The 23,324-nt window shown below is 43.6% G+C and overlaps 1 protein-coding gene across 5 annotated transcripts in view; it reads right to left on the bottom strand.

The window, feature by feature from the left end:
- The window catches only part of robo2 (roundabout, axon guidance receptor, homolog 2), a 198,595-nt gene extending 176,859 nt beyond the window's left edge, over nt 1-21,736 (bottom strand). For all 5 annotated transcript variants that reach the window (XM_084065109.1, XM_084065107.1, XM_084065108.1 and 2 more), the window contains exons 1-2: nt 21,009-21,736; nt 3,348-3,674 (exon numbers count right to left, since the gene is read on the bottom strand). In XM_084065109.1, coding sequence (XP_083921235.1) covers nt 3,348-3,674; nt 21,009-21,063 — 382 coding nt within the window. In that variant the 5' untranslated portion in view covers nt 21,064-21,736. The remainder of the gene's footprint in view (nt 1-3,347; nt 3,675-21,008) is intronic.
- Nucleotides 21,737-23,324: the final 1,588 nt, after the last annotated feature.

Genomic DNA, 23,324 nt, shown 5'->3' on the forward strand with positions numbered 1-23,324 from the left:
AAAATAAAAGAATAATCAGGAGACTTCATCAATTTTTCATGAATTTTCATTTAGGCTGTGAGAGCCCTCTTACAGCGATCGATAGATCAAGCTGCTGTCACGCAGTTAGCACCTGGGGGCTGCTGGGTGGCTCTAGGGAGGGGAGGGGACGAGATCAGAGGCAGTCGGTGGTTGGAAACCATCTCTAGTCTCTGCGATGAGCACACTCTATTTGCCTATGTCCCCTTCACTACCACCGATGATTATAATCACCGTATGCCTGATTTGTACGTGGCTGTGCGGCGGCACAGAAAATAGCAGCTCTACAAGCGCACAACATGTCGCAGCATGACGCTTAAAATCTGATATTTTAATTCATTCATTATACGATGTAAGATGTTTACAGGTTGCAGAGACCACTTCCTTGAGTCCCACTGGGCGGAAGCCCACACAAAAAACTATTATTAAAAATATATATGTATGTGTATATGTATGTATGTATGTATAAATATATATATATATATATATATATATATATATATTTATTTATTTTTTCTTTTTTTTTTCTTTTTTTTTTGGGGTGGATCAAAGATATTGCCGGCATTTCTAGCTATTTCCTTTGCGTTAAATGTACAGGCTCTGAAATGAAGTGATGTAACCTCTTGTCAGCATAGGGTCTATTTGGTTTTATTTTTAGTATATTCAATTCAAGTGTCCTTTCATATCGTCTTAACTTTGCTGTCTTGATGTCTTAATGCTTAATGTTTTGTGTAAAGCACTTTGAATTGTTGTGCTAAATACACAAACTTGTCTTGCATTGGCTTGACTAAAATTGCCTTACCTAAAATGTTTGCTTTGTCTGCCTGGAAGAAAAGTTGTCATCTCAGTGTTTGCATAGGGGAGATGAAAATGCCAAATTCACAGATATTGCCAAGTGGATTGGAACATGTAAACTGAAAACAACACATTGATACATTGGCATTCATTAGTTAGGTACAAGAGCAGCTAGTCAAGACTAAATACCGGTAGTACTGTGTCATTTCTATCATGATCAACTTCATTAAAGGCTGTAATTTTATAGAGGAGAACTGTTAAAGGTAGGGTAAGTGATATTTTTTGTTAAAACAAAAAGTATTTTGTTAAAAGGTTAAAGCACTATATTCTGATAGTAATCATTGCTATAGAGTGTTTGTTCAGTACTAGGAGTCTCCCCGTCTTTCTAGCTCTTTAATAAACAGAAAATACATTTTCCGGTAGGTGTCAAAATCTCAGCCAATCAGGAGAAAGTACCCATTTTTAAGCTTCATTTTTATAGTGTTCCAGTTCCAATTTTGCCTGCTCATTTCTTAGTGTCATCACTTTCAATTTCACTTGTTTAATCTATATCCTGATTGAGTTCTCTATCCTGATTGGATAAAATTGGAAATGAAACTGAAACTGAAACGAAAATTCCTTTTCTGTTTTATAAAGAGCTGGAGAGACAAGGAGACTCCTTTTACTGAACAAACACTCTATAGCAATGAGTACTATCAGAATATAGAGCTATTTAACACTTATTTTAACCAAAGAAAATCACTTACCCTACCTTTAACTCTTTGACTGCCAATATTTTGCTAAGATCCAGTCTGCCAGTGACGAGAATGACGATATTTTGTGTTTTCAGTGATTTTCCACTAGATGGCGCTGTTCGCTTGACTATGGGTCACTGTTTGGCTCTCTGTGAAGCAGAGGAGCAGCAGGTCACGTGATCGCAAAAAAAAAAAACAGCCCATTCATTTCCTTGTTATTCGATTTGGGAGAATGGCTTTATCTCTGTTTGTGTTGCTTTTTGGCGAAAACAGCCTACACTCAACTTCCCCTCAGCTATGGAACGGATGATCGTGGCGGCTCACCCCCCCCCCCCCCCCCCCATTTCAACAGGACTCGGATATGTCTTTTAAATCGATCGGGGATCGATCATACGGAGATGATTATTCAATGATTTTTCAAAGGTTAGCGAAAACACTGGCATTGACATGGCAAATTATGTTTTATTTCTGGCAGTTAAAGAGTTAAAGAGCGCAGGTTGGTGGCCAACAGCAGGTCTTTCTTTCTTACTTTAATTAAAGCAGTTTCTTTGATTAAACCAGCATATATCATCATTCCACTTCTTGCAAGAGACCCCATTCTCTTAACAATGCATAAGAAACCACAGATTATTGATTGGTTGGAACAGCAGACTTCATGAAAGGCTCTCTCTTAAGCACATGGAACCAGCTAGAATACTATGGCACAAGTCCAATATGCTCCAATGACCTGAGATCTGCCAACTCTTCTCCCTCCTGCAAGAGAAGGGCCCCTATACAAATCAATAAGTAGCAGTGAAAGACAACTGACTGCAGTGACATAACGGTATGAGAAAGCATTGTCTCCTGAATGGCTGTTTGAAACAGTGTTTTAAATAGTTATTGAATATGGTAACCTTCCTTTTTCTAGCCTGCAGGAGGACTGGGGATTGAGACCCTTGGGATCTATTCAATGGGAAGCCCACTCTGAATCTGCTGGGAGGGCTTATCTTCAAAGGTAAGTTGATCCACAGGTCAGGTTTTGCTCACCCATACAGCCCTGGCAGCCTGTGTCAAATGTCCATCAGGACTTTCATCTGAGTGTGTTGCTCTACCCCCCTCCCACCTGTGATAGATCCATGTTTGACAGGCCACCACCTCCCTGTGGCATGGTCTGACAGCAGCTCAATATCCAACTCAGTTGTCTACTGACAATGTTCAATGCAACTCAGAAGACCCCTTGGGCTATATATCTCAAATTCATCAGAATCGCACAGTTCCAGGCTCTGCATGGAAGTTTTGAACATAATCACACCAATTTCCATGTCTACAGGAAACAGGACTGCAGATGATTACTGTTAGTGTTAACCTATCAAGCCTGCTCTTTCAGACGTTCATAAAGAGGACAATGTGGTGCAAATTCAACACTTACATTATGTGTAATTACAGAAGCCTTCTAGCAAACGCTACAGCAATTTCCTTTTGCGAATGAGCAACACAATTGTTATTTAAAATAATGACATTATTAAATGTTGGCTGGAAATAGCAACGTGAAAACATTATGTCTCATTTTTAATCATGCTCAAATAAACCCAGTCATTCCATCTAGGCAGAGGGCCAAAACCTTTCCATTTACAGCTAGAATAATAATTGATTCATCTAAATCGCTAAACAATTTTAGAAAGGGACCAAGGATGACAAAGCTTGGGTACAGTACTCTGTAGTAAGACAGCATTGCTAGCTTGATGTTCAGTTTTTTTGGCAAGCAACTCCGCCACGCGATGGTGTATTACTCAATCAAGACAATAGAGAGTGAGGACTCACATGCTACTTCCAAGGATGCATTGCGGCTGACGGCTTCGCCCAGGTAGTTGCGGGCAACACAGACGTAGGCACCCTCGTCCGGTTTGCTTCGGCGTCCGTGAACAATGCGCAGGAAGAAAAGCGAGCCACTGGGAAGCAGCATGCGGTGCGAACGTGGGTCATCTTTGTCCGTTTCCACGCGCTCCCCGTCCTTGTACCACTCTACTGTAGGGGTGGGACGACCCTCCGCCTTGCAGTTGAGCGTGGCAGGCTCCCCTTTGGACACGATCAGGTCAGAGGGGTGCTCCACAATCCGGGGTGGGGAGTCCTCCTGGCGCAGACGAGATCCTGGAAAGAGAAGAGAGAGGTGGAATAGGTAAGGGAAGCGACGCTTACAGTGTACACACCATTTTAATAATTGTTTTTACAATCACACAAGCAGTTTTAAATCACTTCAAATGCTGAAAAACAGCTGCTAATATACAGTTGCACACAGGCTAACAATCCAATTAAATAGTACAAGTGATAGTTAGGGTTATTTGTGAGACTTTGGGGCGAATGGAGGCCACAGGCTAAGCCTCTCAACCACCAGTTCAACGGAGTCAAAGAGCAGCCATCTGCTCTTCTCAACCCTGTATGCAAGGGCTCGTGGTCGTGGGTAATTGGACCCAAGGGTGAAGAGTATATGAAGAAAGCTTACATTTGAACTACACACAACAAACACACATGTTCACGCTCATTTATATGCACATAAGGTATATACGCTGCTGCATGCCCCGCACGCACGCACGCACACACACACACACACACACACACACACACACACACACACACACACACACACACACACACACACACACACACACACACACACACACACACACACACACACACACACACACACACACACACACAGAGAGAGGTGCATGTGTGGCCACACACTGCACCTCAAACAAATGATATTAGGGGCTCCAATGTCGGAGCAGTGTGTGTCTGTGTGTGATGTGAATTGTTCATGCAGCGATCCAGACTGTGGTAAAACGTTAATCCCCTGGGGCTGACAACATAGGTCAGCTCCTTTCTTCTGGGGCTCACAGTGGGCCAGTTCTGGGAGTCTGGCCGCTATGATAATGCTGCCCCAGTCAGAGGGCTCTGTGTGTCTGTGACCAAGTCTTAACCCTGGAGATAAGACACCACCACAGGCCACACACATTTACATCGCCAAGGCCCCTGGGATGCAGGCAGCACACAAGCAGGAGCTTGATCCTCCGCCAAACTGTCAAACACAGTTACAGCGTTAGGCAAAGTCATGGGGTCGACCTTTTCAGACAGTCTTTTCCTCATCCATTTTAAACCACATTCAATGCTCAATCAAATAGCTCTGACACAGCTGCCAGTCAGTTGTTACTTATCCACTGCTGAGTTAAACTGTGAGGCTCAACGGGTAGTTTTGACCAAGCATTCATTTGATTGGATGAAATAGTGCCTCCAACGATAAGGCACCTCAACCATGCTCAAATTAAGTATTGTCAGGACTTGTGGACCCAAAAGCAGGAACTCACTCGAACACAAAAACAGAACAAAACAGACAAGAAAAGCCAATTGGAATGGGATCTGAAAATTCTGACTCATTTCCCAGCAATCGGCATTTTGTGCAAGACTGGGGCGAAAAAAGTCTGGCGGAGACAAAGATTACACTTAAACTAGACTTTACTTGGCAGACCAGGCGAACATCCAATCCATTACTTACAGAGAACAGTCAAACATGACACAAAGTAAAGTAAGAACCAGCTAAGAGGGACACATGGCAAGAGTCTTAACAGTCTCTCAGAGCTCATTGTTGACAATCAGGTGAACCCACTCAGGGCAATCGAGGCTCATCAAAACTCCGGGGAGAAGGGAGTGGTAGAGGGGAAAATAGGGAGGAATTACGGCAATTGGGAGGGACGGTGGTGGCAGACCATGACAAAATATGCCTTGTCATTGTAATTATCGCTCTGCCATAAACAGAAATATCACACCTTTAACAGACATGTTAATCATTCTAGCCATGATGATGTTGCTTTGCTAGGCCATTGGGATCTTTATAAGGAGCTAGTAGCTATTTTACAAACTCACTAGTTTTCTTTTCTTTTAAGTAACAAACAGTACGTGCACCGGCCTACTTGGGAACGATGAAAGTTGGGAACAATCTAAATAGGGAATGCATGCCCCCCCCTGTTATGCAATACTCGTTGTCAGAGTACCCGTTGTAACCTTCTCAGATCTCTGTATCTGCCTGTCTGCCTGTGTCCCTTTTGTGCCCATATATGGAGTTCCCTGAAGTTATCAGTATATTTATGGCCATATCGAGGGGATTGGAGGTTCAGGAAAGTGGTAAATGTCTGTGGAGAATGTGTGGAGAATGTCTGAAGAGTGCAAACTGACTGTAATAAGTAATCAAATGGCAGGTGTGGAGAATTCGCCAAATCATCAAGCTTAGGCTGGGGTTGCCATGGCAATCAATTGGCTCATTTGGGCCATGGCCAGAGCCTTTTCTGGCGGTTCTGGACAACAGCCTATCCGACCGTCTCGACGCCGGCCACTGCACTCCTTCAGGTCTGCGGCGCCTTCGTATCGAGTTTGAAGTCGGTCGGTCAGACCGACTTCACTGCTTGCCACTGCTGTTGTACCGTAATGGCTCACCTGCCAGCGAGGAGCCCCCACCGGGAGAGGAGGTAGAGCCTTCGTCCTACTGCCCCAGCCCATAGGATTACGTGCAGTGACAAATATCCCCCTTCTACCCGTTGGGTAGGCCAACTGGTTGACAATGTCAATAAAGTGATTTGAAGCGTTTCTTTCCGTTGGGAGAGTGAGACAACAGACATTAAACTTACAGATTGTAGTTTTAAAATGCTTGGTGTCCTTCCCAAGGGCAGTTGCAGCAGGGTAACTTACAGGGTGATGTGTTACTGTATAGAAGTGCAGCATCCCACATAACCCTTTGTGCCTACGTCAGGGCTAACTGCAGAAATGGGACTCAGGCAGAGCAGTGGAGATTCCAGCTCTTTGTTTAGCTGGGTGTGCACTATGCACATGTTCTCACTCTCTCTCATACAGTACATCAGTCCCCTGAGGAAGCCCCCTATACTTCCCCCGCACACTGTAGTTCATAGGCAAAAGGACAAGCTTGGGGAGAAAAGTACTCATCAGCACAAAATACACTTCAAAGTCCCTGAGTGTGGCGTGTGTGTGCGGCGCGTGTGTGCGTGTCCTTTCCACCACTATCCGCTTTAGCAGGGGTCAACCATCAGACAGTGGCATATTGACCCCTGAACAGGCGGTAGTCTGTTCTCTCCTCTTCCCTAATTTGGGCTAATTCCCTCCATTTCCCTGTCATTGATTAGTGATCAGACCTAGTGTCTTGCTCTAAGTGGGGCCACAGACAGGGAGCTTGTAGCAAAGTGGGTGGGGGGGCAACAGCCGGCTCCTGGGGTATACAACCCAATGATCTAATCTCAGTGGCTTTGTGTGCTTGACTCTAGATCATGTATTGGCCGTGGAACTCCAAAAATCCATGCTGCCACCATTTTCTCTTTAATTGTAGATGTACCTCCTACCTCTCCTTTTTCTCTAATCCTTTCTTTCACCGGCAGTGCAAGGTAATAGCAACTAGCCAGCTCCTAGCCTGCAGCCAGTTTCACATGGCCAATAGTTTGTATGCTGGCAGTAAGTGACTTAATGAATGAAGCACTAATTAACATTGTGACATTGATAAATGGGGGGTGAGATAAAGGAAGGACTTGGAAAGCGCTGTCGCCCTCAGATGGAGTGTCAAATGTGCATTTACTCTTATCTCATTGAAGCATCTGCTATCCCCGTAATCCAGTGGCCCCATGGTACCTTTCCTTACAGGCCAAATCGCATGCACTGAGCTAAACTGTGGTGACTCCATTCGATTTATATCACTCTAATTTCTTTTAATCCAATTTGTATTCCAATCTACTGCCTTCTAATCACTTAAACCTTGAATCTCCATCTGCTCTCCTCCTTTCCTGTGGAAACGAACACAGCAGATGCCTCTACAATTGTCCTTTCACTCTTGCCAGAGGAAGGCTGCTGAGATGGGCAGACGCAGGGCCAGAGGGCCAGACATGACTGGTCAGTGTCCTTCCTGGGTAGAGGTGGTCATGTAGGTGGACTATAGTGAAATCACAGACATATGTTCCTGAATAGGTTTTTCAAAGAATGCGTCAATTTCAATACAAATGAATAACCTCTACGAACAATAACAAGTTCTCCCATCTGATCTCTCCACCACACCCACACCCACACACACACACACACACAATTAGTTTTCTGTGCACTCGCTCACTTGTATGTGTAGTTGTGTACATGTTTTTTTTATTCTGTGCCATCTCACCAGTTCCTGGTTGTGCTCCAGATGTGCACGACCAAAAGATCAGAAAAAAAACACTGATGCATCTCCCCATCCCCCAGCTATCAGGATGTGCTCCTCGCACAAGTGAAAGTACATTTCCAGCTTCCTATTGGGCCCTCTTTCTCCCTCCCTTGATGGTAAATGGGCTTTCTGTTGCTCTCTTAATGCGATCATTGGTGATGTGCAATCAAGTGCTCTCTGAGTTGAGGCGAGTGCACTTCACTGGGTCTCAGGGCACACACGCTCCAATCAAACTGCTGTGTTTCACTCTGTCTGCAATAACACACCATTACTTTTCACCATTGCTGTGCAGCTGCCCAATCCCGGTGGAAGACCAGGGAGAAAACAAGCACACAAAAAGAGCAGGCAAAAACCAGAGAGCCGTTACTGAACCAGAGGCTGCATCTTAGCGATTGACCTCATCAAAATTGTGATGCAGTTTCACCTTATCACTACACAGTGGCACTGTCCTCTTTATATGTTTTACACTATTTATCCTGTGTGTGTAATCTGTGTATTAGTGGTGTCAAACTAATTTTAAAGCGGTTAATTGTGAGTTTGTAGTTAGTCGCGATTAATCACAAATTAATGATACATTTTGTATCTGTTCAAAATGCACATTAAAAGGATTTTTTCAAGTCTGTAATACTTGTATTAACACAGGAGTGGACAAATATGATTGCTTCATGCAAATGTGTGTTTATTTATTATAAATGTGTGAATAATTGTCCAGAAACCTTCAAATGGTACTTTCACCAACTAGTCGACCTTGTTGGTACTAGTCGAATTTTTGTTTGCATTGTTTTAATGCCATTATTATTATTATCCTCCTGCCTTTATTTTTATCAAAAGGGGGTCAAAAGTATGCCCAATAATAGGCATTTTATAGGTTAACATCGACTTGTCGTCTACCACTGGGTAAAATTAGTCGACAAGTAAAAATCTCTAGTCGTGAAAGCCCTACAATGTAACTTAAATTAAAAAAAACGAAATGGTTGACCTCAAACAGGATTACACAAAATAAAACAAAAAGTGAAGACATTGTAGACTCTCTGTTATATTCATAAGATGCATGCATAAGTGTTTAAACTGTTCCCTCATTTTACTGGGTGGGGACGCCCTGGAACCCCTAAAGGAGTCGGACCCCTGACACACACACACACACACACACACACACACACACACACACACACACACACACACACACACACACACACACACACACACACACACACACACACACACACACACACACACACACACACACACACACACACACACGATATAAACCTAGACTTAAACAGAGCCCTCTGTCCCTCAGCCTGCTAAAAACAAAGCAGTGAATCAGTACCCTATCTACCATAGCAGTGACCACACAAGAAGAAGGCCTCTTTCTATTAACTTTATCATATATTTATTCATGTGTGCAACAGAAGGTCAGCCCTTTGATGATCTTTTTGTAATTATTTTTATTAGCTCCCAGGAGAAATTCTAGCCCACCAACCAAATCAATAGCTACACCAGTTTCAGCCGGAGCATAAAAGGAAGGGCTCCCCAAAGAGATATCAGTTATTCTGCCAAAAGACATGTGCGCGTGCTGATCACACGTAACCAATGGCAACCTCGGACCCAGGCGAGAGTTCCTGTCACATAAGCTCCATAAAACATTAAACTGGAAAACCCAAGATCCAGACCAACATTAAGCATTAGGCTACACTGTGATCTGGGCTCTAAAATGGAGAGAAGACAGAGTGCACTAAAACACAGTACACAGTGCCAAGTAGCAGGGTGAATATACATTTATCTAAAAGGAATTAAAAAAAAACGCAAATACGTTTCTGCGCGATTGAATTGAACCATTCATTAGCTCATTCATGTTGTCTGCCTGCACTCTGTTTCGTCTGGCACTCTCTATTCCAGTGGTTCTCAAAGATTTTCATATGAAGGACCCCCATACAAGTGTTGTTGAGATGGTTTAAAAAATATCTAATTCAAAATCAATTAAAAACATTCCAGCATGTTTGAAAATCATCAAAATCATCAAAATGCAATGCGTTGTGAGTTTGTAGATCAGCTATTTCCAAATAGCCGACGTAGTGGTTGAACTAATGTTGATGCTATATTAACTCATTTAGCTGGGGACGCCCTGGAACCCCCTCAAGGACCCCCGAGCCTGGGGTTCCCGGGCCCACTTTGAGAACCACTACTCTATCCAGTAGTACTGTACTACTAATCCATCCATCTCCCCCTCCCCATCACCCAATATCTATCTCTGTCTCTTCACTTGCTCCCTGTCCAGTTATGTCCCGTCTAAGCCGAGTACAAGGGGGTGGGGGGACAACTTAAGGGTCATATCCGTCATGTCATCAAATGGGAGAGAGTGGCAGGGGGGAAACTGAGGGTGGTGATAGGAGGATGTTACTGGCCCTGCTCACGCCTCTGCGCTGCCTGGCTGGCTCACCATGACACTCGCGGCTCGCTCTGCACCTAGATTCATCTTCTTTACAGGGGGCTGTCAGTGGCGTCACAGCACAGCAGCTCCAACATACCTCTGCAACGTGCGCAGACTGTGCGCGCGCACACACACACACACACACACACACACACACACGCACGCACGCACGCACACACACACACACACACACTTCATCTTTGAGGTGTCACCAAAGACAACCTGCTGTCTATGCTGGAATCCATATACTGTAATACTGTATACAGAGCTGCATTCTCATATAACAGAGAGAGAGACAGGACAGACAGGGGAGAGCTAGACAGAAAGAAAGAGGGAGACAGACTGAGAATGAGAAGAAGAATGAGAGAGCGATAGAGCGCACAGGCTCAGAGCAGATTCCAGCCTCATCCTCAGACATAGCAAGGTTTCTCCACAGATGGAGAGCGAGCTAGCGAACTCACATGCTGTGCTCAGTTCCACCTCAGCGCTCTGCACACTGCCCCCCCCCCCCTTCCACCCCCTTCTCGCTGCTAAGATCTATACAGTGAAAGCAAACACAAGAGCGCCTGGGTAACTCTAGGAGCTGATCAGAACCTTTCACTGCAGCCATGCTTGCTTCCAACAATTATCAGATTGAATTCCACTCTGTGAGAATATTTCAGGCTGGGCTGGTGCGGCGGCATGTCTTATTGACTTTGTGTATTTTCCCCCTCTCCCTCATGCAGTTAGAGCATATAAATAGATAACTGTGGGAAACGACATATCAGATTCTGTTGCAAGAGGGCTGATTCACATACCTTTCATTTCAAGCAGTGCCCCCCCTCAGTTCTTTTTTCACCTCATTCTCCCTATCAGCATCTATCAACAGCAAGTGATGCTATCTCTGTTCCAGGAGATGTCCTGTCAAAGCAGAACTGAGATTGCCGACTTGAAACAAGATAATAAAAGGAGGTGAGTACTGTAGATGGGCTTTGGGTCTCTATAATGCTAAGTATAACTAAAATGGCTAAGTAGTAGAGGTGCGTCGATGAGGACATTTTGGGTCTGATTAGTGTAAGGCAGTGGTTCCCAAAAGTTGTGCCAATAAGGTACACTGGTGTGCCGTGAGACAAGTCCAATTACAAGTCCATAAAGTATATCAGTAATTTTGTGTGCACTCATTTTCCAACACAGAAGCAAATTCTATACCCTAAAAATATATATTTTAACCACGTTCAACCTGGCGCCACTATTTGGGCATGCCATTATACAGTACTGTGGGCAAAAATGTAAAATTATTATTTTAGTTTTTTAATAAAATGAAAATCCACAATTTCTAAAAAATAGCAATTCTACAAGCTCACAATATGTTGCGATGCATTGTGAGGTTTTAAATTGGATATTTTCGCTATAAATACAGGCGTGTGTTGGGATTTTGGTGCGCCTTGGGCACAAAAGCTTTGAAATCCACTGGTGTAAGGAATCCAGCTCTGCCTCTCTGCAGGACTGTCAGGCTACTGGCGGGGACACTGAACTGTGTGATGCAGATCAAATGATTTCCAATGCCCAGGTCACTCAAGCATGCAGCTCACTCTCTATGCCCACCTTGCACAGCCTTCACAGCAACATGTGCTTAGTCATGTGTCTGCCTGCCTCTGCACTCCACTACTATCATCTGAAACATCTCAGTGAGAGTGTGAAAATATAATAGTCCATTGTTACACTCTCAAAGATAAATTATCAGTGAATTTAGCTGTGTATTGATGGCCTTGTAAATAAATATAGTAAATAATAAGTACACACACACACACACACACACACACACACACACACACACACACACACACACACACACACACACACACACACACACACACACACACACACACACACACACACAGCTAAACTGAGAATGCATAATATATTATATATTAAAGTCTCAAACTATCAGTTATGCATGCAACAATGATGATACTGGTGTTCAGGCTGTGCTTCTAATGTATACGTGCACCTGTGTGTGCACGAGCATGACTGAGTTTGTGCATATACAGGTAGGAACAGTTACACTCAAAATTGTTTAGCCAATTCCTTAGTTTGAAGTGAGGGCTACTCGAAACAGTTCATACCAAGGGGAGGGGAGGGAGGGGGGCAATGAAATGAATGGCACCGATTGATTCTCCCTCAAGCATTGTAATCTCTTTACTCCACCTGCATTGCCGATCTGCCCCGGCAAATTGAATAGGGAGAAATAAATAACTGCTTTATTGCTTTCGAAATGAGGGGGAAGGAAGGGGATGGAGGGGGAGGGAACAGAGGGGGGTGTTCAGGTGTCCATGATAAACAGTGTTGAAAGATGAGTGGATAATTTGAGGTGCGCTGCGGGGCCTGACCTGTACTGAACACATTGCAATCTCCCTGCATGTCAAGTAGGGTAGTCAGCACCTTCAGCCAGCCCACTGGCCCAGGGGCCAGCATGAGAATGTGTGGAATAAGACACACATCCAGTCCACATACCATCTGTATCATTGACTGAGGTAGCAGAGAAAGCTAATCAAATGGCCCTTGGAGTTCACTGTTTGTGTTTTCCTAAGCTGAAGCATATAGGGCCTCAGGATGAGATTTATTAAATTCCTATTCTATGGGACACTTCATCTGGTCTGGCTTAAGGTGAGAAGGTCAGGGGTGCCGGCAGTAAGTGGATGAAGAACTCGTTCAATTTACCCAGGGCCATATATTTGTTCTAACACAAAAGCAATAGGCTTTGATGGTCCTTAATGTTGCCTACAGCCACCACTCCAAAATGTCATAATTCTACCACTGGCCGCATGTTACTTTTGACTAATGTCTGTGAGTAGCTCTGCAGAAACATCATCATCATAATCCAAGAAGTGGAGCTGGAGAGTTCAAACGTTCAGGGCTACGATTAAGGCTTTCTTCCAATCTGCGGGAATGGTTGTGACATTTGGCTCATGCCCTCCCCTTCACTGAGACTTCTACAACAAAGACAGGCTCACCAGCAGCAAATGTATAAATCAACTCACCCATGGCTAAGGTGGCTGCATTCACACAGCCCTGAAATGCTGTGCCTACACAGCAGAGAGACAAACAATCTAAGATACTGTATGATAATGATACCGCAACACATATTTTGTACCTTATCATACCATAAGGCTAGGCAATATGGACAAAATCAAATATTAAAATATGTTTGACCAAATAGCTCAATATCGTGGCGATATCGTATTGTGGCGATATCTTTTTTTCTTCTTCTTCTTGAATTAAAATCATGAAACGACTTATGCCGTATCACCAAATCCAAAATCCCAGATGATCTAGTCTCATATCCAAAGCATTTTGGTGTTACAATTTATCCTCAGCAACATGTTGGCGTGCGCACACACACACACACACGCACAAAATAGCATTAGGCCCTGGCCTACACCTTAAACAGAAATGAATTAATATCAGTTATTCAACAATACTCTAAGTTAAAGTGTGGTGGTATTTCTTGGTTTACCCTTGAGTAGAAACTGAGACGACACGGTGCCTTCTGGGAAGAATCTGGCGTTGTTTATTGCCAAACAATTGACACAGTATACAGGTTTGGTTTAGCAGGAGCGGGGTGGTGGGATGAGAAAAAGCCTCAAGCATAACCACTCAGCAGCTCTTATATACTCCTTGAGAGACATGATTACACAATATTGGAACACTCGAGAATATGACTACTGCATGAAATTAATATCACACCTTCTGACCAATGACCTATTAATATCTCCAGACCACCTATCCTGACCGTCTTGGCCTTACAAGGTGGGCAGCAGGCAAGAGGGTCAGGTGCTTGTTGACCAATCCTCTGATGTGGCAACAGCCCTTAGAACTGACAGTGACTTGCAGTTCTAATTCAAGGTCCCCTTTCTGACTATACTTCCAGTGATCTCCTTTACAGTGAATTCCCCTACATACACATAAATAGATGTCACAAGACATTAACAAAAGTAACATTTGGCTATCCGTGCCTGCGTACTATAGTGTTGATTCCATGTGATTGCATTCCAGGGTGTTTCAAAACAATAAAGAGAGCGGGGAGTGGGCAGTCATGGTTGGGTGATCCATGTACCTGGCTGGAGATGTAGATGGTGGAATGGGCCGTTTATTCACAGACTCCAGCACTCTGTGCTGCGTTACTGCCGTGTGACGCCGCTGCTGCGTGTGACGGATATGCACTTGAGTGTCTTGGTCTGGGCTCTCCGTCTTCACACATGTCACAGTGAGCGGCACCTCATGCATTTTCATCAACAGGTCTGAACTTATCTTTAAGACACTGGTGAGACACTCAACTCGGCCACCAGTCTCACAAACACTTCACGGTGAAGTACAACGTATTTATAAGGTTTTGAATCACAGAAAAAACAGCGGATGAAAAGAGCGAGGGGATACATCTATTGTTACTGTAATCAAAAGACTGCTGAAATGCTATAAACTAACATGTACAGTATGTGGCTTAATGTACGCATGTTCTACACCGATGATAGAGCCTTCTGTATCATAGTCGTTTGCATTCCATGATACACTAAACATGCTTTCATAATCATTCATAATAGTCTGTACTTTATGTGTGTGAGAGCATGTGTGTGCATGTGTGGTGCCTTCTTCTACGTAACAGTTATTTGTAAACCCGTGCCTCTGCCACTCAACCTGAACATCCCATCCCTCTATATCTTTAGGTTGCCATGACAGACAGCCAACCAGAGGCAAATGGATGCAGAGTAATTAGACGCTTTCCCAAACTGCCACATATTACAGAAAAACACAGATAAGGCAAACGTTCCTTGTCTGCCACTGGATTTAAGAACCTACAAGCGCAGGATATAGTGCACCCTGACTTCCTCCCCATTTACCCCGCTGGTATGCTAGTCATCTTCTGGGGTGAGAACAACAACAGAGGAATCTATGTTTTATAGATTCATGCTGTGGGTTGTGATTGTTGCCGGGACATGCCACTGATCAATAACAGGCTTATTCGTCATCATCTAATTATCTGTGAATTATATAAGAGTAATTATATCAACATTCCCAGGCTGTCCTAAGCTTATAATCGTGTGTTTTGGAAACAAGGACACTGAGAGAAAAGATCAAGGATTAAAAGTGTGTGTGTGTGTGTGTGTGTGTGTGTGTGTGTGTGTGTGTGTGTGTGTGTGTGTGTGTGTGTGTGTGTGTGTGTGTGTGTGTGTGTGTGTGTGTGTGTGTGTGTGTGTGTGTGTGTGTGTGTGTGTGTGTGTGTGTGTGTGTGTGTGTGTGTGTGTGTGTGTGTGTGTGTTGAGACCCAGTGGGGCAGGCACAGGTGTGTTTTCTGTAAGTACAGGTGTGTGAAACAGGTGAGGGCCCTGGCCTCCCTCTGCACCTTGCAGTCGTCCATGCTCAATAAATCATATCACCACTCGCCCCATCCCCACCTCCTCCACAGGCCCGCGTATAGGAGCCTCACAGGTGTACCACAACTCCACCTCTGTGTTTGAATTCCACCCCCATGCGCATTACAAAGTGCATGTGAACTTGAGAGAGAAATCAGGGGGACCTACATAAAATGAGAGATGAAGAGAGATGCACAGTGACAAAGACAGAGAAACCCTCTGAAACACGAAAATGGATGAAGAAATGAGAAAGGAACAACTATCGTTCCGCTTGGCCCAGCACTTATCATTAAAAATGTCCTTTTGCTTTTCAATCTCACGTTCTCTCAGTCTTTTGTTTCTCTAGGCAAAAGCATCCAGGCATTAGAGTCTGTGTAAATGTCAGGGGTATGCTTGGCTGACGCTTAGCGGAGCGAAGGTAAAACAGGGGGAAGTGGTATTATCTCCCCTACGCTCTGTAGTTCCTCGCAGCACAGTCAGCCATGTGCACTGTACGATGCAGCTGACATTTTCTCATGCCATTTCTGCTGCGTGGGAATAATAGCAAAGGTATTAACCGATATTGTTGAAGAATCCCAAAGTGTCTGCTTCATCTGTCATTTCTGTGACCGTTGAGAATGCCGTTTCGTGACCACGAGGGAGCTCGCAGAGCTTCCACTGTGTGCCCTAAACTGAAGGTGTGGAGTGATGCCTGTTGAAACGCGATCCACAGAGTAGCCAGGAAAGGCTGTTCAACTATCATATGAGTTGACAGCCCCCCGTCACAAGTCAAACTGCATGCATGTAAGCACGCCGCACACTCACGTGCACACACACAGCTTGCACACAGTGAGACTATGGCCAGTAATCCAATTCTCTTTATGCACAAACGCTGCACTATACTCTTCATTCTCATCCCATAGTTCTTCTCACCACCTGATTCACTCACTGTCCTTACTCGGCATACAGTTTTGATGTTAATCAAAGAGTAAACAGTGTTCTTAAGTGTGTGATGAGGATGTGTGCGAGTGGCCTCAGTGACAGTGATGAGAGTGCAGGAGACAGTGCTTCCTGCAGATCCCAGATGAAGGCTCATCATTAAGGCAGGCCCATCCAGCAAATGAACCTCAATTACAATAACGCTGCCTAAACGCTGCCAACTCAAGCAGAACAATCACATTTGGGGGCGACGGGCAAGACATTACAATGGCTCTTACACAATGACCTCAGCCTGCTTCATCATTCACATACACTATTTTAATCTGGGCTTACTTTCCATTACAGGGCAGTGCTTTAAAGATCTTTTCTCATTCAATCACAACCATCAAGAGTACTGTTACTCTCCTGGGGTGTGGGGGGCCTCAGCATTAACCACTTTCAACCTGGCGTCCCCATTTTGGCCATGTATTATAGGATATGTATTTTTTATTCACAAAATAAAACAAATAACCATAAATAACCATAAATAACAAAAATGTTTCACTACAACAAGAATATTTTCATGTGCATTCTCTTTAAAAGAATAGCTTGAATAATTGTAAAATAACTATTCTCTCAGTTGTCATGTTTACATTTTCTCTCTTTCCCTCACATATACGTAGGCCTACACTAACACTACAGTTGTGCACTTGCACGCACGCATTCGCACTTGCATTCCCTTGACTCGCAGCAGTGACCACAGTTCCAGAGGCGGATGCTAGACATTGTACTCTTATCTGGGCCACGGGGGACTTCAGGTGCTCTCATAGACATACTGGAGTTGGGCCATATTTCACCACCTCTCAACGTGTCACCCCAAATAAATATGATGTCACCAGCCACAGGATCAGACACAAGTATGCAGGGGTTCCTCAGAATAGCACAGGGTCAAGAGTGCAGGTCCACTATGCTATGCATGTTCTATTCCAGCTTCAAAAACAGCATGGTCTAGGCTTGGAGACGACTGGACAGGGAAAAAGACAGCTGCTCACTAATAAATTCCAGGAAAATAAATACCCTCTAAACCAGTTTAATTCACCTTACAAATATTTCCATCCCAAAGTCAGATGAAACTTTTCTTTTCCCCTCCACTTCCCTCTTCCTGCCCGCCTAGTCTCTTTGTACCCTTCTGCAGCATCCATCTCACCTTTTTATGTGCCTCTCCAACACACACACACACACACACACACACACACACACACACACACACACACACACACACACACACACACACACACACACACACACACACACACACACACACACACACACACACACACACACACACACACACAGAGTATTAATCACAGCACACTAAACAGTGACTGACGCCATTCACAAGGCTTGGCTTTGTTGTCTATGGTGCCCAGTGAATACAACTCCAGACCTTTTTTGTCTGCCTAAGTGGACTCTTAGCAGAAGCTCCTCCCTCTCTAAGGACCCTCAGAAAGGCTATTTGATAGGGAGTTCTGGTGGGGTGGAGGAGGAGAGCGAGGAAGAGGGGGAGGAAGGTGACAGGGAAATGATTGGGAGGAGAGATTCACTGCTGCTCCCAGGGAGATGTGCTGCCCTCTTCCTCTGGTCATCCAGCCATTCCATCAGCAAGTGCTTAGCAACCAGTGGGTTCAGCTCAACAGAGTGTGGGACAATGAAAAGAGGAGGGTGACAGAGAGAGAGAGAGAGAGAGAGAGAGAGAGAGAGAGAGAGAGAGAGAGAGAGAGAGAGAGAGAGAGAGAGAGAGAGAGAGAGAGAGAGAGAGAGAGAGAGAGAGAGAGAGAGAGAGAGAGAGAGAGAGACGCAGAGAGAGAGACAGAGAGAGACAGAGAGAGACAGAGACAAATAGAAGGAGAAATAGAGATTCAAATCTCTACAAGAAAAGGTAACCAGGCTTGTTGGAGCAGGGGGTTGTGACAACTGCTAAAACATAAGCTAACCAAACTAAAGCCAAATCCCAGCTCTGAGTTGTAACCCCTGGTTTATACTTGGTTTTGCACTGGTGTTATGCACCAAACATATCTCATCATCATTATCATCATCGATTTAACTCAAGACCATGTTCACATGGTATGGAGCACAATACATAACAATTTTCGCAAAGACGTAGCAAATAAATGTACAAATAACATTTGGCTTATCAGATTGCAGTAATAACATTAATTTCAGCATAGATGGGTGAGTTATATATCTGATCTACAAGCTCACAATGTGTTGCAGTGCGACGTATTGTGAGCTCGTAGATCAGCTTTTTTTGGTGTGCAACACCGGTGCGCAACTAAGTATAAATCAGCCTAGAAGGTACAAAAGAAATGGCTGACAGGCATAGGAGGCCTGCAATGTCCTGCCTTCAACAACAGTAAAAAGGAAAGGCATACATTTATTTAAGCTGTGCAAATAACACAAAGCAAACACAAGAGTGAGTCATTGCTTATGATAAAGCAAGTGTGGAAATAATGCTCCATTATGCAACCGTTTGGAAGAATTATTCATCAACATTTGTGGTGTCCTATTTCCTCATTCCATTATTATGATCCCTTCATTTTGAGTGAGTGCATGAATGTGTGTGTGTGTGTGTGTGTGTGTGTGTGTGTGTGTGTGTGTGTGTGTGTGTGTGTGTGTGTGTGTGTGTGTGTGTGTGTGTGTGTGTGTGTGTGTGTGTGTGTGTTACAAGGTGTGCCCCATCCCCTTCCAAACTGCATGATTCATACTTCAGGTCTATGAATTGTAAAGGCTATATGTCTTCCGTTCTGCCATCATCATCCACTGATGACAGATTGGACCAGTCCCTATCAGAATTTCTGTCACCTAGGCTCTCCAATTTTGTTGATTTATGCAAGTCATCACATTTACTCTGCAGTTGGGGCTGTTTTAATTCCCTCCATTAAACCAGCTCACTTGTAGGCGAATGATTACCAGGAAGCCTTGTAAAATCGTAAAAAAAAAAGAAGGAAAAAAAGCGCTGACTTAGCACTCCACATTATATTGGCTGACGAGGCCTGAGGCTCAGCTTTTGAATGTCCACTAGATAAAGAAATTAAACAGTATCAATCTCATCTGCAGTCAACATCACTGTCATTGCAGATTAATCAACCAAATGTGAGGTAATGAACAGGGGCACCTCCATGGCTTAGGTTTAAAACAGATTACACAACCAGGCAAACCATTGCCCTGAAAAGTTAATGTCTACTGTAGAGACCTCTGCCTGCATCAAAGCAGTAATGTTCACCTCCCTTCATTCTCCACAGCCCCTTTCGGAACCCTGTATTTACCTTTTTGCATTTGGGATGATGGTATCCCAAATACAAAAAGGTATTCAGGGCTCTGAAAGGGTCTAGATTCTCCACAGGTTTGGTTTCTATTTTTTTTCCTTTTGTGCTTTAATATATATCTAGTTGGGCTACCTCTGGTCTGATTAATTGAAGGAAATTGTTTTAGATGGGATTTATAAATTAATAAAGCTGGTAACCAGGCAGGAGGTAGCAATAGCAAAATAATGTATTACTATTATTATGATAATAACAACAATAATAATATTAATAATTATTATTTGTATTATTATTATTACTTTGTTTTACTACTACTATTATTGCTGTCTCACAAGGAAGGGTTTTACCTTGGCCCAGGGGAGCTGTAGCCAGTTTTATAAAACTTTAGGAACTTTCATAAAGTATCTAAATTCAGACATTATGAAAACAGGTTGACTACATTACTTCTAATTTAAAAAAAATGTAGGCTATAGATTTCATTACATCAAAGAAAACACACAGCAGGTGTCTAACATAGTGCCCTGATGCTGTTCCAGATCAAAGAGTTATCATTCTAACCTATTCTAACCCTATCACTGATAATACAGGTTTAAAGTAGCTGCAATAAATAGCCTAAATAAAATATATTTTAAATAGGCCTATACATTCATTCAAGAAATGAGTTTAAGACCTACTAGGCTACACTTGAAAAGCACTAGTTGAGCAATTTAAATACATTACAACCACAGTTCTTCAGTCATGAAAACTAACTGAAAATGCAAGGGTTTTCACAAAAATAAAGCCTTGGAAGGCAAACCAATTAACAGCTGCAAGGCTACGGCGATTTGAAAATAGCAGAGCTACAAGCTCACAACGTGTCCCGATGCAACGCGTTGTGAGCTTGTTGATCTGCTATTTTTTTTTTTAAAGAAGAAAAAATCTTGGGGGGAAAAAATAATTTTTGGAACATTTTTGAAACATTTTAACAACACAAATCTTGTATGGGGGTCCCCTGGCACAAATATTTTCAGATGGTAGTATGGGGTAGTATGAGTATGGGGGTCCTTGCCATGAATATGGTTGAGAGCCACAGTTTGTGGACTGCACAGCACAACCACATGTAACAACAAAATACAGCAGAATAGCCTGTATCCCTATTGCTGACAATGAGCAGAAGAGAAAGTTTTTAACCCAAACGAGTAAAAATGTTAGTCAACTCACCATCAACTTGAAAATACAGTAATCCACCGACCAGGATGAACGCTAGCGGACCCATACTAGCATATTAATCCACGGCTGTCGCGCAAATCCTTGATTTGACAGGGGAAAATATGTCCAGAAGACAGACAAATCTACTCCTTCTGCTGTTGAGGATTAGATACAGGTCCTAGTTACTGACACACGCCAGTTTCAATGTTAAAGAAGTGAGAGGATCCATAATATAGTTAGTATGCTACCCAGATCGAGATCGAGACATTATCCACAAACACTGAAACCAAATCAGTTACTGCCTGGTGATCTATTAGCCTACTCCCGCTTGTCCCGGGAGTTATAATTCGCAATCATATATTTTATTTCCAAGGTGAGCTAAACTACGGATTAATTCGAAGTGAAGCACAAGAAATGAGTTTACAAATTCAGTCACTGTCTGAAAAAGAAACATTTGCTTCCTTTGCGATGCGCGTCTTCGCGGTTCCTTGAGACGTTTCTCTGTCAAATCTTCGCCGATGTCTCCACAGTTCAGCCCAGCGTGGTGGTGCTTCAGGCTCAGCTTAAAGTCTAAAAAATAACCTCTTCTTAGAATTGTGTTTTTTTATTACAAAGTGAACACGTTCCCCAGAAACTCCAGGCGATGATCCTGGGCTAAAAAAAAGCACTGTAAATGTACAGTCAAGGAGACGCACTACAACAAGTCAGAGACATGATCCTCTCTCTCTCTCAGCACTGCTATGCGCCCATGATGTCTATGCGGCTCAGCCGCAGCCCCGACTGAAACGCTCTGAGGAGAGCAGCTCAGCGGGAGCAGAGCAGAGGATAGGAGGATAGAACCAGGGGTTATCACCATGCTGGCTTGTGGTGGACATTTTTGTCAAAATTCTATTTTTTTGCCATGGACATACACATGAGTGGACAATAATATTAACAGAACACATAAAGAACTATAGCCTTAAAATTACTTTTACAGGTCTGTAACTCTGAGAGTGAACAAATGGAACCTGTACGAGTTCCTAATGTGCCATAGTGTCATAGTAAATCAGTGTCATGAAGAAAACCTGGAGACTGACATTCAGTAATTGGGTCTTGATCAATTGATCAAAATAAGATCTATATAAGAGCATCATAATATTATGCAAAAAACAAACTTTTTTTGTTTTTGACAAGGACAAGTCTTTGCCACGAACACATTTTGTCCTTGTATGGACATATATATTGATGACCCCTGATAGATGGGCATGGCAGAGAAGCGGCTCTGGGCTGCATGGGGCAGGCAGTCTGAAACGGCCAACGTTCTGAAGAAGTAGCCTGCCCTGGACTGAAACCTTTGAAGAGGCAAGAAATTGTCGCTGTTTAGCTGAATGCATGGCATATGCCATTCATGGAAGCATTGCCATTGATTCCATTTTATATACAGGACCCCAATGGAAACATCCATAGTGCTTGGGTTTATCCTTTTGTATGAAACTGTACCTCTGTGCTTTTTTTTTGCAAACTGTTAATAAAGTATTCAATCAATCAATCAAGCCTAGTAAGCCTACAAATGGATGGGTTGGAGAGTATGTAAATGCACATTGATGCAAAGATGCAGATGACGTTGTGAGTTGCAGGTCAGCATTATTTGACATGTTTTCAGAAATCATATTTCTGAATTGATCTCAGGTTGGTATATGAGTCAATGGCTGATTGACGAGGCATTTAGGCTTCTCTGAGGCAGCAGAGAGCCAAGTGGCATTACTGCACATCAGCAATTGTATGATGTTGTTTACTAGTCCTGCTAAATCGTTAAGTAGGCTAAATAATAATAATAATAATAATAATAAAGACAATCAACTGAAAAAATAGGATACACACACACCCTCCCACCCACCCCCCACCCCCCCCCCACACACACACACACACACACACGCGCGCGCGCACACACCCCCCAACAACACCCCACACACACACACACACACCCACCCACCCACCCACACGCACGCACGCACGCACACACGCGCGCGCGCGCACACACACACACACACACACACACACACACACACACACACACACACACACACACACACACACACACACACACACACACAAAGGATGATGCTCATTAATTAGGCATGTATATGCAACACCTACAGGTGTAACATATTGACTGGTCGGAAGAAGCTAATAGGTTAAGACAAGTGTCCATTCATTCAGTGCATTGCCTCAGAATACTGGATAGTGAAGTCCTGTGCCCGGTCCATACTTCTTCCCCAAAGCCTGTTATACTGGTGAGCTATGCGCTGTGAGCTCCCCCTACTGGTCACAGTCCCTGGTCAACTATGC

This window comes from Gymnoscopelus microlampas (assembly GCF_963454915.1).
Source record: "Gymnoscopelus microlampas genome assembly, chromosome: 8".
Taxonomy (NCBI): Eukaryota; Metazoa; Chordata; class Actinopteri; order Myctophiformes; family Myctophidae; genus Gymnoscopelus; species Gymnoscopelus microlampas.